The sequence below is a fragment of the Mastomys coucha genome, unplaced genomic scaffold (genome assembly GCF_008632895.1).
Source record: "Mastomys coucha isolate ucsf_1 unplaced genomic scaffold, UCSF_Mcou_1 pScaffold21, whole genome shotgun sequence".
In the NCBI taxonomy this organism is placed as follows: Eukaryota; Metazoa; Chordata; class Mammalia; order Rodentia; family Muridae; genus Mastomys; species Mastomys coucha.
Genome location: NW_022196904.1, coordinates 130,558,093 through 130,573,605, shown reverse-complemented (window position 1 = coordinate 130,573,605; position 15,513 = coordinate 130,558,093). Strand labels below are relative to the sequence as shown.

The 15,513-nt window shown below is 54.2% G+C and overlaps 2 protein-coding genes across 11 annotated transcripts; both read left to right on the top strand.

The window, feature by feature from the left end:
* Positions 1-14: 14 nt before the first annotated feature.
* Slc25a22 (solute carrier family 25 member 22) lies at positions 15-8,115 on the top strand. 9 transcript variants are annotated; one of them, XM_031388843.1, is made up of 10 exons: positions 15-126; positions 3,588-3,767; positions 3,899-4,024; positions 4,239-4,294; positions 5,094-5,184; positions 5,705-5,823; positions 5,931-6,105; positions 6,192-6,346; positions 6,424-6,499; positions 6,582-8,115. In XM_031388843.1, exons 2-10 carry the CDS (start codon positions 3,748-3,750, stop codon positions 6,733-6,735), a joined length of 972 nt encoding a protein of 323 aa, XP_031244703.1. In that variant the 5' UTR covers positions 15-126; positions 3,588-3,747; the 3' UTR covers positions 6,736-8,115. The 9 variants fall into 9 exon arrangements, with proteins under 9 accessions (XP_031244703.1, XP_031244700.1, XP_031244709.1 ...); XM_031388840.1 differs by having other exon boundaries at positions 40-334; XM_031388849.1 differs by lacking the exon at positions 15-126 and adding an exon at positions 391-468.
* Positions 8,116-8,296: 181 nt separating this feature from the next.
* Positions 8,297-11,433, top strand: Cend1 (cell cycle exit and neuronal differentiation 1). Of its 2 annotated transcripts, none has more exons than XM_031384670.1 (2): positions 8,297-8,542; positions 9,854-11,433. In XM_031384670.1, exon 2 carries the CDS (start codon positions 9,952-9,954, stop codon positions 10,399-10,401), a length of 450 nt encoding a protein of 149 aa, XP_031240530.1. In that variant the 5' UTR covers positions 8,297-8,542; positions 9,854-9,951; the 3' UTR covers positions 10,402-11,433. The 2 variants fall into 2 exon arrangements, with proteins under 2 accessions (XP_031240530.1, XP_031240531.1); XM_031384671.1 differs by having other exon boundaries at positions 8,297-8,584.
* Positions 11,434-15,513: the final 4,080 nt, after the last annotated feature.

Genomic DNA, 15,513 nt, shown 5'->3' with positions numbered 1-15,513 from the left:
CCCACCAGGGTCTTATGGGCGGTGTCCAAGGAGCATCTATCTTAAAGCTCCAGGACCAAACCTTCCCCAGACCATCCCATCCCTGCCCTTCCCCACTACCTATTTCACAGTCTATCCCAGCTTGAGGTAAGAACAAGGAGGGCCTAGGGATACACCAGAAAGCCCTTAAGGGTGGCCTGAGGCTGTGGTAGTGGCCACGCCGGCCGGGAGGGGGAGCCGATGGCTGCAAAAACTTAGGGCGGAGCGGGCGCGCCTCCGAGAGACGCGCCTCCCCGCCGAGGTACAGGCCCCGCGCGCGGAACAGCGGGGAGGCGATCCTGGCGGCTGCTGTGTGGTGAGTACTAGCCGGTCAGGTCCCGTGGCGCCCGCCCAAATCTGGCTGAGTTGCAGGAAGGAAAAAGGGTGGCATAGGTGGCTGGGAGAGGTGACATCTGCTCAGACACTGCGGCTCCGGCAGAGCCTGAACCGGTGGGTACCTCGACCGGCTGTCTCCGGGTGTGGAAGGCCGTGCTCGGTCCCGGCTTTGCCGGGCGCGCTCCCCACACACACGTGTCCCGGCAGTGTGGAAGCTCCAGGGCTGAGGCTGGAGTTATTTCTGCCGGTGATGTGGGTGCCGCACACGTGAGAACCCACTGGACTTGCATGGGCACGTACATGGTCAGAGTCCGCGTAGTCTGGCTGGAGATAACAAGGCCAGCTGAGCCAGGACCGTGGGGTAAAGGGCATGATCTGGCCTGGAACAGAGGATGTGCCTCATACTGCTTTTCCTTTGTAGGACAGCTGGAGTACCTTTCTGTGGGAAACCTCTTTGTGGCCCTCCTAGCTAGCAAGACAAAGCTAACCTCCCTATGAGGAAGGGGAAAGGGAGACTGGATTTGGGGGGAAGAGCACGCTAGTGGTGAGGCTCAACCCCAGTCCAGTCTCTCTCCTCACCCCCACCCCCTCCATCCACCCTTTTTCTTTCCTCAAGACAGGGTCTCTCTATGTGGAGCTGGCTGTTCTGGAATTCTCAGTGGACCGAGTTGTCTTTGAACTCACAGAGCCATCTGCCTCTGCTTCGAGAGAGAGCTGGGATTAAAGGAGGGAACCAGCGCCACCAGCTTTTCTTTTAAGTAGGAAACAGGCAGCTTTATTCATGGAAATTAAGGAAGAAACTGTATGGAGCTGTTAGCCTCTGTATGTTAACCTGGCTTTTCTCAGTTGGCCTGTGGCCTGACTGGGGAAGAAGGCAGAAAGCTCTGGATCCTCAGTGGCCTGACTGGACAATCCAGTGTCTATGGTAACATAGACACCCTGACATCTGTCTCAAACTGATGAGAGTTAAAGAACACACACGCACACTCATACACACAAGCCAGGAGTGGTGGCACATGCCTTTAATCCCAGCACTCAAGAGGCAGAAGCAAGCAGATTTCTGACTTTGAGGTCTGCGTGATCTACAGAGTCAGTTCTAGGACAGCCTGGGCAATCTGGTCTCAAAAAAATCTCAAATCAAAAACAAACTTTAGGAATGGGGGAGGCAGGGAACAGACCAGGGGGTTCCCTTTGCGTGTTGTTCCAGGTGGCAGAACCCCTCACTCTCAGCTTAGCAACTCTGGTGCTCCGCCTGTTTTGTTTAGTTCTGGGTGCAGGGCTGACTCATCCCTGGGTCTCTCAGTACCTGCCTGGCTCTTCCCCATGGACTTCAGACTGTCTGTCTGACTTCGAGGATCCACACAACACCCAGGTCCCCAGATTGCAGATATGAGAGGAGAGATAGCATCTGAGGGAGAGCAGGCTAAAGGAAGAGGCATAAGGAAGGCTGGGGCTTCTAAAGATGGGACAGCAGGGAGAGCTGCTGTAGCTAGTTTACACTTGGAGCATAGTATGGAGCAAGAAATCAGACTGGAGTTCAGAGGTCAGGCCTCTGAGGGCTAGGAGGGACAGTCACTCTTCCACTGAGGCCCCTGGTATGCAGAGGTCAGAGGGTACCTGGAGTACTGCCTCCATGCCCTCTGGTCCCACAAGGTGAGCAGGGCCTGTACTTGGGGTTGGTGGCCTTTGAGAGTCAAGCATCCCTTCCCTGCCCTTTCCAGAGAACAGGTCTACTTTCTTGTGCCCTAACCTGAAGTTCCCTGATACATCTCACAGCACAGTGGGTGTTGACCCATTTCTCAAGAGCACATATTGATTGACAGGTCCATACAGGGTGCCCCATTCCCTGGGGCTCCAGGGCTGAAGACAGATCTCAGCTTATTCCAGATAGAAACCTACTGAGTGGCCTGAAGCTGGGGTCCCTATGGGTAGGCAACCTGGTTGGTTCTCAGGCTTAGTCTGTACCTCCTTTAGCATCTAGGCTAGGCCCAGACCCAGACCCCAAGAAGTTGTCTTACCCCCTCTCTTCCTTTCCCCATAGCTGCAGAGATTACCATTTAGCCCAAAGTGAAAGAGAAAGTCCCTCCCCCCCCAGGCCCGCCCCACCCCGCCCCTCGGCCAATCCCTGTAAGCCTCTGTCTCCTCCCCCTGGCCAGCCTCTTTTATCTCCTCAGTGAGCATAGTTGTTGGAGCTGTGGAGGAGCAGTTGTCCGCGCTCTGGGGTACACTCAGGGTGAGCGGGACCCCGTGGGTTGTGGGGGGGAAGAGGCGGGTGGTAGATCCAGAGTCACACAACTCGTCTGGGGGCTTTTTAGTATGAGGCAGCCATGTGACCCCGTGTGGCAGCACTGAGGATACTAGGCTGTGTGTGACAGCTGACCTCTGAGGGCTGGGAAAGAGACACAGGGGAGGACCAGGACTGTTTTTTCTGATTGTACCTCCCGTAGGCGCCCCCTGAAGCGGGCTCTTGTTGCCCCTTCTCTTCCACGCTATAGTTATGGGGTATACCGGCTACAGATGCTTCAGGAGCCCAGCATCCCTCTGCCTCCCTCCTATACCATTTATTCTTGTCCTCTCTTCCCCAAGTTCTTATCCCTAGGCTCCTGTGTCTTCTGGGAGTGAAACACCTCCCTTGGGAAGTAGACAGGAAGGTGGGCAACCAGCTCCGTGGGGGTGGGAATCTTGCTTCTCTATGGGAAGGGGCTCCATGGCCCAAAGGGAGCTGTTAGGGAACTGGGTCTGCCCAGGAGCTCCACAAAGGAGAAACCACTACCACCCCATTCCACTGGGAAAAAGACAAAAACAAAACAAAACAAACAAAAAAACGGCAGATGCTAGCTGCCTCTGCTCTAGGATGGGAACTGGTTACCACGGCTCAAGTCCAGGGTCCAAGTACCACTGCATTAAAAAGCATCTGGCCCTTTAAAAGCTGGAGCTTGCCTTCTGTGCGTGAGCATAGTGAGCATATGCGTGTGAGCGTGAGTTCCTGGCTGCCTGGGAGGACACCACGGGGAGGGCATTGAAGTGAAGCCAGGTGGCCCCAGGGATGGGTGGCCTCCCTTTCTTCCTCCACCCACCCCTCCAGTGTATCCTCTGGGTACCTTGATGGCTGTAGCCTGAAGCATGGGGTCTAGGGAGTGAGGGCCTTTATGCCCTTGTGAGATGGTGGGCGGGTAGAGGGGCTTCTTTCTCTGATAGGCCCCTTTTACCACTCATTCTGTCCTTTTTTTCAGGTGGCAGAAGTCTTGAAACTGCTTTGAAGGTGAGGACATCCCCTCCCCCACCATCAGCCACCACCGCCAGCCTCCCACACGGTCCTCTTCAGCCCCTCCCCATCAGTGCCTCCACTTACATCGCCCAGCCTGAGTCAGCCTCCTGCTTCACCTGGTGTAAATGGCTGATAAGCAGATCAGGTCAGAGGGACCCCAATCTCTGGGCTTTTGGTCTTGGCTTTCACCCTCTCCCCAGCATGACCTCCCTATTCCCCCAACCCCCATCCTGTGGTTGAGGATGTTAATCCTGACACTTGACCCTGCATACACAGCCTGCCGGCCAAGCTCATCAATGGTGGCATCGCTGGGCTAATCGGGGTCACCTGCGTGTTCCCCATCGACCTGGCTAAGACACGGCTGCAGAACCAGCAGAATGGCCAGCGCATGTATGCCAGCATGTGAGTGAGAGTGCAGCTTCCACCTTTGATCTCTGCTCCTGCACCCCTGGATTTGATGAAGGGGGAACACCAACAAAGGGCAGGCCTGAGAACAATCCCGTCCCTGACAGAGTCTTTGGCTTCTCTGTCGGCCCTGGATGAGCATAGTGGGTAGAGACAACACTGGCTGCCCTTGCCAGCTGGCCACAGCTTATTGCCGTCCCCTTGACTACAGGTCTGACTGCCTCATCAAGACCATCCGCTCCGAGGGCTACTTCGGCATGTATAGGGGTGAGGCTTGGGGACAGGCAACAGACGGGTCTGGCTGGGAGCAGGGACAGGGATGCATGCCTGGGCTTGGTCTGTAAGTATGGACTTGTTTTGTGGTGCTGGTAGCGCCTCAGCACATGGGGGCTTCTGCTGGGGAGATTGGATGTCTGAGGGGATTGTCTTCTGCAGGGTGACAGGTCGCAACCTTCCCCTGAACACCTTGCTATCTTCCACTGGTAGAGCAGGACAGGTTTTGTTTCTTTTTCTCTATCTTAGAGGCTCAGATCTCGTCCACTACTTTATGGGACAGTCAGGACCACATCTGTGCCTAGAGACCAGGGGCATTAAACAAAGCAGCTTAGAAAACAATCCCTGAGGGTGGATTTGCCCAGATGCTGTGTAGCCCTGAGCCCTCAGCTCTGATCAGCCATCCCCAGCCTTCCCCGAGCCCCGACCCATACTGTGGGAGTACCTGTCCCTGGGAGGGAGGCCCACTGTAGTCTCTTGGGGCCTGCTTTTCATTGCCTCTCAGGAGAGAGGCCTATTCTGCCAAAGCCAGAGACAGATGGAGGTGGAATGCTGGGGAGGGAGGACACAGCGCCACCCCATCCTGCCTGCTTCCCGCCTGCCTGGCACAAAACAAGCCCATATGTGGGTGAGAGGGCAGGAAGCTGCAGCCAAGGAGTGCCAGGCAGGGCTTTGCCAGTGTGGAGCAAAGTGCTATCCCAAGGCCTCCCTAACCAAAGCTACCCAGCAAGTCTATCCCTACCTGACCTGCCTGTGTCCCCCAAGCCTCAACTGACCCTCAGATGCCCCACAGGAGCAGCAGTGAACCTGACCCTGGTCACCCCTGAGAAGGCCATCAAGCTGGCAGCTAATGACTTCTTCAGACATCAGCTCTCTAAGGATGGGTGAGAGACTTGGCCAAGCTGGCTGCTGGGGCCCAGGTCCTAAGGAAGGGTGTGTTGCTAATCCCACCCATTCCCCCCAGAAGTCCCCTAGACTGAAAACAGACCCCAGAGGCTCTTCTACCTCAGTCCCTTTGCTCAACATCCCTGACCTTGTGGGGGCTGCCGCTTCCCTGCTGCCCACGTGAGGAGGTGCAAGGCAGCTGCTGAGTCAGTGGCTGTTGGCCCCTAGCCACTGTCTACTGCCAGAATTTGGGGTATTAAGCAGTTACCCCATCACTGGACGGCGGGCTGCGAGGTTGGCCCCTTCTGTTCCCCATGTCTCTTTATGAGCCCTTGCATGTGAGACCATCTGTCCTTTGGGCTGGATGCCTGTTGCTGGAGAGTCTGGAGCCCAAGGCTGTGCCCCCATGGGACCTCCACAGTTCCCATCCCCCTTTACACCAGTGAAGCAGACTGTCCCTGCCCCATGTAGGGAGTGGTTCCTCATCACCTCAGTCATAGTCCTGCCCCTGCCCTATAGACAGAAGCTGACCTTGCCTAAGGAGATGTTGGCAGGCTGCGGGGCTGGCACCTGCCAGGTGATTGTGACCACCCCCATGGAGATGCTGAAGATCCAGTTGCAAGATGCGGGCCGCATTGGTAAGGTGCAGGGAGGGGACAGAGCCTGGGTGGGGACAACAGCTAGACCCTGTCCCCTGCCCCTTCCCCAAGCCAGGAGGAAGAGACGAGAGATCCTTTCTCACCAGCTGCTCAGAGGAAGATTCTGGCTGCCCAGGCTCAGCTCTCAGCCCAGGGAGGTGCCCAGCCCTCAGTAGAGGCTCCAGCCGCTCCTCGGCCCACCGCCACCCAGCTGACCCGTGACCTGCTGCGGAATCATGGCATTGCTGGTCTCTATAAGGGACTGGGGGCCACGCTACTCAGGTGGAGAGACGGGCATATGGGAAGAGGAGGTCTGCCTGCTAGCTCCCCCTCTCCCACCAGCATCAATCACTTCTTCCTCCCAACAGGGATGTCCCGTTCTCCATTGTCTACTTCCCCCTGTTTGCCAACCTGAATCAGCTGGGCCGCCCATCTTCTGAGGAGAAGTCACCTTTCTATGTGTCCTTCCTGGCAGGCTGCGTGGCTGGGAGTGCAGCTGCCGTGGCTGTCAACCCTTGCGATGGTCAGTGCTTGGGGGTGGGGCCCACCATTGGGGGGTTGGGGTAGGAGCCCCCATAGTGACTCATATGTCCCTTGTAGTGGTGAAGACTCGGCTTCAGTCACTTGAGCGAGGTGTCAATGAGGACACTTACTCCGGGTTTCTGGACTGTGCGAGGTAGGCCAGGTCCCGTGAGCGGGCGCAGGCCTGGGACAGGGCTGGGCTAGGTACCAGTTCTGACCTTTTCCCTCTCTTACAGGAAGATTTGGAGACATGAGGGTCCCTCGGCCTTCCTGAAAGGCGCATACTGCCGTGCACTGGTCATTGCCCCACTGTTTGGCATCGCCCAGGTGGTCTACTTTCTGGGCATTGCTGAGTCCCTGCTGGGGCTGCTGCAAGAACCCCAGGCCTGAGCCCATGGCTGCTTCTCCCCAGCCTATGGGCAGGGGCCAGAACAGGGTGACCAGCACAAGCCTGAAGAGGAATGGCTTCTCCCCAGCCCTCCCCATTAAACAGGAAGGCAAGGGGAGGGTGCAGGGTCCACATGGGTGATCCATACATAGGCCCCTGTGTGGTCCTGAAGGGACAAAAAATTGGGATCAAGGTCTTATTTATGTAGAAAATGCAGAAATCTGTACATTCCTCAAGCCAGTCCTGTCGAGCCAGTTCTGTCCCATCCTTGTACCTCAATCCAGTCCTACCTGGCCTGAATACCCCATGAGACAGAGCTGGTCTCTGGGCTGGGGCCCCCAGGCCTGGTCTGGGCAGGCAGACCCTACCCTGTAGTCCACTGGCTCCGGTCTCTGAGGTGGTCCTGGTCTACAGAGGGGACCCACACACACCCAGAATTATTTATTGAATTTGCTGTGCCCCTGTGGCTCTCCTGTCCTCCGTCCATCAGTCTTTGCCCCTGCTGCTCTTCCCACCTCATCCAGGACCCCACTCTGCCTCCCCAGCCAGCCAGCCTTCCAGGAGGCTTGGAGTGTCAGCCTCTTGTCAAGCTAGGATTCCTAGGCTGGGTGTGCTGCCACTTTCAAGTGTCATCCCAGGCACCCCACACATACTCTTCCCGCTGAGCCTTTGGACCCCCCACCATGTGGGACCCAGATTGCTTGAGGTCTTTGTGTGCCTGTGGTGGGCAGTTTGCTCCCCCACCCCTAGCAGTCAGCTGGCCAGGCTGCTCGGGGGTGGGCCCATGAAGGCACAGTTGCCTTTCCCCATGGAGTCGGGCACCCTGTGCTTGTGTGCTGTTTGTGCCTCAGGACTCTTCTGCTGACCCCGTCCAATAATTTAGTTCTCCAGCCTGGTAACTCTTCTGATAGAACCCTACCCCTGGACAGAAATTGCTTGTGGGGGAAGGGCAGGCATCTAGGCCAGTATGGAGCCTGGGCTTCCCAGCCCTCTGGGCCTCTCAGCCCTCTGGGCCTCTGGGCCTCTGTCCACATTTGGAAAGCCCCACCCTTCCAGCCCTGGATCCTCTGTTCTGAATCAAAGCAGTCCTCCCCTGCCCTGGCCATGTGATTGTGTTTGGTGATTGACTGAAGTGCTGGTGCTGTGTCCCTCAAGCCCATCCCCCTCTGTGGTGGCCCCTTCCCAGTGACACTACCTGGGGCTCAAGTCTGGGCTGCCCCTAGTTCACGGTTGCTCCTGGGAGCCACCCTTCCTTTTATGTCTGTACCTTGAAAGCTGCTGCTGCTGCTTAAAGAATTATATTTTTTTCTTTTGAAGAGTTTTAAGAAGTTGTAACTTTTTGTGTCTTGTCATGTAAAAGATAAATAAATATTCTAAATAGATGCTTGCTTTAAGAGTCTGTGCTTGGGTGGGACGGTGGGGAGAGAACAGACACTAGCCAGGCTTTCTGTGCAGACCAGCACTGCCCAGATCTCCACCCTTACAGACTCCTAACTCACAGTCTAGATAGGATACAGGATACAGTCAGGCAACCTTGCTCCGCCTTTCCGGTTGAGTCTCCTTAGAAGTGAGAAGTGAAGCTAGGCATAAGGACATCCCACCTCACCCCTACCTCCGGGTTCCCAGGGTGTAGCAGGCGTGGCCCGGCTTACGCAGCAGTCCCCGCCCCTTGCCTCTGGTCCTTCTGTCTTGCGCCCGGAGTGGTGCATTGTGGGAAACTCCTGAGCACTCCTCGGTATCCGCAGCCACCGCCCGCTGTCATCCCGTGAAGCGAATGCGCAGCGAGAAGCTGGAGGCTCCAAAGAAGACGTAAGGCGACAAGCCCTTCCGAGGACGGGCAAGGACGGGGAGGTAGGGTGGAATTGGGGGCGTCGGGTCTAGTGGGCAAGGAGTAGTGCATTGGCCTTGAAGGTCACTGGGGTTGTGGTGTGAGCACCTTACTCTCCTGGGCTCAGCAGCCCTGGGGAGACATAGGAGGCAGTTGGAAGAATAGGATGTTAAGTGTAAACCGAAAAACTGCTCTGTGTAAACTTGATGCTCCTTGGCTAAGGCCTTTCCAGAAATGTAACATGGAGGAGCTTCCTGGGAGGTGGGATGCACCTGGGTTTCTGCCCTGGTTATCTACATCACAGTGTGACCTTCAGATGACCTTTGGGGTGTTCACTGTGCCTCGTAGGGGGTCTCGGAGCTTGAGCTTCTCAAAGTTGCTCCCCCTCCCCGCACACGGGCCATTTGTCCTCCCAGGGTGGAGGCAGACAGGTGGCCCTGGGTCTTCCAGACAGGAGCCTCTGCAGCAGGGTGGCCAGGCCCCGGTCTCCCCAGCTAGGACACAAACACTCAAGGTGAGGTCTTTACTCTGCATTGCCCCAGGCAATGCTGCCAGGGACCCTCTTCGCTCCTGTGGCACAGCCTTGAGGGCAGCAAGGAACTCTTGCCCTTGAGCTGGATGAAGCTGTGGGTCGGTATTGGGGGAAAGGGCACTGGATCTAAGCTGGGTGGGGCAGATGGCTGACCAGAAGCAGCACTGGCTAGCAGCTTCTCTAATGGCTTCTCTGCCTCCATTTTATCACTTCCTGGTGACCTGGATCCACTCTCCCTCTGACAGAAACTGAGAACCCAGACTCTGGGCTCTTACCCTGTCCTTCCCTTCCACTTAGACTCTCCTCAAGCTGAGACCAAGGCAACAAGCTCCTAAGATAGCATGGAGGACTTAGCTCTGTCAGCGCTCACCATGACTCCTGCCTGTCTCCTTTGAGCAAATACTCTGTCTTCCAGTTTGCAGGATTAGATCCATATTTCTATAACAGAGCCTCCCAACCCTACCCCACCCCCCACCCCCCACTGTGAGATAGACACAGTTCGTGTGAAGCAAGACTGGATTATAGGTTAGGAAACTGAGGTCTCTGGTCTCAGGAGTTGGAGGGGCTTTTCCAAGAATGGTCAGAAGCAGATAGAGGCCAGGCCTTGGAAGAGGAAGGAGTAGGCCCACAGGATGCTCCTCAGTTGGAGCTCCTAGAGAATTCAGGGGATGGGGAATGTTATCTCCATGGGGCAGGAGCAGATAACCTATATAGAAGGTGTGTTGTCCCTCCTCACCATCTCACTTGTGTCTCCCTCCAGACCCATATAATGCCCAGAGGTGAGCTGTCCTGAGCTACTGTGGTCTAGCCACCTGCCAGTCACACAAGCCCCAAACCAGCTGCCAGCAAAAAATCGTCATGGAGTCCCGAGGAAAGTCAGCCAGCAGCCCCAAGCCAGACACCAAGGTGCCTCAGGCCACAGCTGAGGCCAAGGCCACTCCAGCTGCTGATGGGAAAGCTCCCTTGACCAAGCCTGTGAAGAAGGACACCCAAGCCGAGAAGCAGGAGCAGCCAGCAGCCCCTGGGCCAGCCACTACCAAGAAGACACCGGCCAAGGCGGATCCTGTACTTCTAAACAATCACAGCAACCTGAAGCCAGCACCCACGGGGCCGGCAGCCCCCAGCAGTCCTGATGCGACCTCAGAGCCCAAGGGTCCTGGGGATGGGGCAGAGGAGGACGAGTCCAACACTGGAGGCCGAGGTCCCTGGCCTTGTGAGAACTTGACCCCTTTGCTGGTGGCTGGGGGTGTGGCTGTGGCCACCATAGCCCTAATTCTTGGTGTGGCCTTCCTAGCCCGGAAAAAATGATACCTGGTGTCCAGGTCGGGGCACAGAGCCACTTTCTGTACAGACCTGAATATATAGTGCATGCAAGGTCCTAGATATTTATCTATATACACATATACACATAAGGACACACATAGACACACACACACACAAACACACACACACACACACACGTATGCTACATACATCCGTGCAGCAGGAAAGAAATAGACAGTGAGCCCACCTCCACTGACCCCAGCACACCCTCTCCCAAGTCCTGGGGCAGGAGCCCAGCTCTGCAGTTTGCAGGAAGCACTAGCTAGCATGGGGCCAAGGAGATAGATGCTGGGTGTGGCCTCTGAAAGATAAGTGGTGGAGTAGGCTAGCCCTTGTGGAGACATTAAAGGGCATGGCTGTTTTACTCTCCCCATTTGTCTTTTGAGCAGCCAGGAGCAGTCAGTGTGTCTGGGCCTGATGCTGGGGGAAATGACCTGAAGGTGGGATTCAAATCTGCAGAGCTACCTCTACCCACTGTCCCTGTCCTGGTTGAATGGAAAAGGCAAAGCTTTAACAGCTGGATTTGGGATGGGGTTCCCACCTCTTTTTTCAATGTATGCCCCGCCCCCACCAGGAGAGCTCCAGAGGCTAGGACCACCTGACTTCCTGCCCAGAACAGCCAATTGTTCCTGGGAGAGAGTGGTGCTGAAAGCCTGGTAGGGAGGCAGGAAAAACGGAGGAGCCACATGACAGTTCTGCCTGCCCAATAGTCCCCAATACTGTCCTTCCTGCCTGCACCCAACACCCCCTTGAGTTTAACAGCGTATAAATGCAATAACACAGGTAGAGTAGAACTGCCCAGTGGGTGGCACTCACTCACTGCCTGCAGGAAGACCTGCTGTGCAGCCCCTCTTTAGTGCATCTGGCCCCAGCTTGCCCCTTGGTGTGGTGACAGTGGGCAGCTTTCCAGAAAACTGCAGTGGGCTCTAAGGAAACATTGCCCTCACCTGGCCAGTGGCGGCAGGGACCTTGGGCCTGAGTGGAGACTGAGTTTGAAATAAACCGTTACAATATAAAGGCTGGGCTGCTGTCCTGCATGGGGCTGGGAGTGGCAAAGACTTCCTACTTGGGTATGCTATGCGTGGATCACAGAGTCATCACGCAGGCTTTCCGGGGAACAGGGAGGAAATCTGAGGTCCTCCTCTGTGCCCTGATCATTATGGGCTATGGGTGCCTTCAGCTCCAACCAGACTCTTCCCCATCCCAGATGCTCCCTCCCTGGCCCCTTTGGGAGCCTGAACCCAGATGGACATTTAGGAGCTTCACAATAATTGTGTCTGTTCCCCGCCCAGTGCCTGGGCTGCTACTCACAGTGCAGTGGGACAGAAGGCTTTGTTCTCAGAACCTGTGTCAGCAAGGAGGGCCCCTCTACCCATGAATTGCAGGAGAAGCTGAGGTCAGGTTCCTCCTCTAGTCACCTGGCTTGCACGGCTCCGAGCCCATCCTGCCCTGGTGTGTTTAGCACATGCAAACTACTGTGAGTGAGGCTGTCAGGTGTTGGACCGCAAAGAGCAAGGCTCATTTGGGATTATATCCTCCTTGGCCCCTCCTTTCTGTCCTAGGGGCGGCCGCTGAGGCTGCCAGGTAAGCTTGTGGACCTGCTCCTCCCAAGGCTTTGTTTGAGCTGGTGGTTTTTATTTTCCAATCTCTTGGTAACCACTCTGCTCAGAGTAGTAGGTCTGCCTGCATAACACATCCCATCCGATTCTGGACAACAACAACAGGGTGAAGACATCTGGAATGAACACTTCGCCTTAAGACCACTCTTCCTGGCCTCCCTTAGACCACTGCCCGTACAGACTGCCTCTTTCAAGTCTAGGCTGGCACCTGCCTGATTCAGGGATTCCTGAAGAGGGCTCTGGACATGACAGAAACACAGCCACCTCCAGCTCATCTGCCCTGCAGGTGCCACGGCTGCCCTGCCTGGCCTGGCAGACATTTGCTGCCTCACCCAATACTCTCATCCATCCCTCCTTTGCCTTGCACTTAAAACTCAGAAGCACTCCAGGTATTGTATCGCACTGGGAGGCTGCAGCTGTGACTGTGAGTGTCTGCTGTGGTGAACTACTGAGAGCTGACACTTTTTTTGTTGTTGTTTTTTTTGGGGGGGTGGGGGGAGGTTGGTTTTTTTGAGACAGTTTCTCCGTATACCTCTGGCTGTCCTGGAACTCACTCTGTAGACCAGGCTGGCCTCAAACTCAGAAATCCGCCTGCCGGGTGGTGGTGGCACACGCCTTTAATTCCAGCACTTGGGAGTCAGAGGCAGGTGGATTTCTGAGTTCAAGGCCAGCCTGGTCTATAGAGTGAGTTACAGGACAGCCAAGGCTACACAGAGAAACCCTGTCTTGAAACCACTCCCCCCCCCCCCAAAAAAAAAGAATCAGGGAACAAAATAATCATGGAAACAAACATTTATTTTTTTATTTTTTTATTTTTTATTTTGTTTTTTTTTTGAGACAGGGTTTCCCTGTATAGCCCTGGCTGTCCTGGAGCTCACTGTAGACCAGGCTGGCCTCAAACTCAGAAATCTACCTGCCTCTGCCTCCCAAATGCTGGGATTAAAGGCATGCATGCACCATCATGCCCTGCTGAGACAAACATTTACAATCCCAGCCTTTAGGAGGCAGAGTTAGAGGGAGGAGAGTCTCAGACAGCCTGGGCTATAACATGAGACTAGCTTGGGACTAAAACAGAAAGAGCTGTGGCTGGAGAGATGACTCAGTTGTTAAGAGCACTGGTTGTTTTTCAAAAGTCCTGAGTTCAGTTCCCAGCAACCATATAATGGCTCACAACCATCTGTAAAGTGATCTGATGCCTTATTCTGGCATGCAGGTGTGGATGCAGATAGAGTACTCACATGCCTAAATTAAAAAAAAAAAAAGAAAGAAAGAAAGAAAGAAATTGCTGGAGCAACTAGGACAAGTCAGGGGAATCATAAATTTGAGGGCAGACTGAACTATAAAGGAAAACTTAGTGAGATCCTGGTGAAAATGAGGGTTGGAGCCAGGCAGTGGTGGTGCATGCCTTTAATCCCAGAACTTGGGAGGCAGAGGCAGGTGGATTTCTGAGTTTGAGGCCAGCCTGGTCTACGGAGTGAGTTCCAGGACAGCCAAGGCTACAAAGAGAAACCCTGTCTCGAAAAAAAAAAAAAAGAAAGAAAGAAAATGAGGGTTGGGATGTCACCTAGTAGTGACACTTGCCTACCTTGAGGAAGTGCCTGAGGTGGAGGTGGCAGAGGTCCCAGAGGAGAGGCTCTAAAACTTCACAGGACCTTAAACTTGAGTACAGTAAGGAGCATCCCAGAAAAGGAAACAGACGCTCAGCCGTGGGAGGGCTGATTTAAATGATTTTTATCACAACTTTCATAGTCTAAACAAATGCAGATATAGAAAATATTCAGTATATTTTAAAGAAACATCACCAGGCTGTGGTGGTGCACACCTTTAATCCCAGCCCTTAGGAGGCAGAGGCAAGCATATCTTTGTGAATTTGAGACCAGCCTGATCTAGAAAGTGAGTTCCAGGATGGCTAGGGGTACAGAAAGATATCCTGTGTAGGGAAAAACAAATGAAACCAAACATACTTGTGTATGCCAAATCACACACTGATCCACAGAACTGAAACGTTCTGATAAGATCACGTCACCTTCACAGAGGTGCCCTTGGGCTGGGAGCGACGACCCCACACACCACCAAGACACGGACTTGATGCAATCTGCAAGAGGCTTTTTATTCCAGGTAGCTGAGGCGAGACTCATATTCCTCGAAGGGGTAGAGGAATCCGGCCCCGAGCAAGGTCTTAGGCAGCTTTTTATTCCTGTGCAGTTGCTGGGGCAAAAGGGAAGACTGGGGTAAGGGGAAGATACGGGGTGGTTTCTGATTGGTGCTGGCTCTCACTAGGGTTCAGGGGCAGGTTAGCCACCTGGCAGTCATTTGTTACCTTCTCTTTGCCAGGTCGTCCAGGTCTCCTTGTTTCTGGGTTCTGGGAGCTGCTGGTCTCCCATTGTTTCTAGGTTCTGGGAGCCGGTCTCCCACTGAATTTAACTAATAGCTAAATTCTCACAGTACAGTTTGAAAACTTAATCTTTTTTTGTTGTTTTTTTCTTCTTTTGTTTTTTGTTTTTTTGTTTTTTCTTTTTTGAGATAGGGTTTCCCTGTGTAGCTCTGGCTGTCCTGGAACTCACTCTGTAGACCAGGCTGGCCTCAAACTCAGAAATTTGCCTGCCTCTGACTCCCAAGTGCTGGAATTAAAGGCGTGTGCCACCACCACCCGGCTGAAAACTTAATCTTACACCCCATAGGCCACACCAGTTGCTTGGACCACTGAAGTGCTAAGCAATGGTGAGAACAGAGAAGATTCAGTCATGGTGATTAGAGGAAGAGGTTAAGAAGCCCAGTGACTCTCAAGCCCTTTTGGGGGAACTGACATGGATTTTAGGTTTATGTTAAGAACTGGGTAAGAGGCACGATGTTTGCATAACTAAACAGTCCTTGTCTAGAAGTGGTCCCTCCAGCCACCGGCTCATCTCTGGTGCTGCAGAGTGGTTCAAAGAAGTCAGTGAGTGAGGGGGCAGTGATTCTCAGGAGTGGTCACTTCTGCTCCCGGGGCAGCCTGATCCTCCTGAAGCTGCGTTGTTTGTTTGTTTGCTTGCTTTGGTTTTCCAAGACAGGGTTTCCTCTGTGTAGCCTTGGCTGGTCTGGAACTCAGAGATCTGCCTTCCTCTGCCTCCCAGGTGCTGGGATTAAAGGTGTGTGTCACCATTACCACCCCACCCCCACCTGGAGGTGTTATTTTTTTTCTTTTTTGGTTTTTCTTTTTTCTTTTTTTAAGATTTATTATTTATTTATTACAAGTACACTGTACACTGTCGCTGTCTTCAGACGCACCAGAAAAGGGCATCAAACCTCGTTATAGGTGGTTGTGAGCCACCATGTGGTTGCTGGGATTTGAACTCAGGACCTTGGGAAGAGCAGTCAGTGCTCTTACCCGCTGAGCCATCTCACCAGCCCTTTTTTTGGTTTTTCAAGACAGTTTCTCTGTGTAGCCCTGGCTGTCCTGGAACTCACTCTATAGACCAGGCTGGCCTTGAACTCAGAA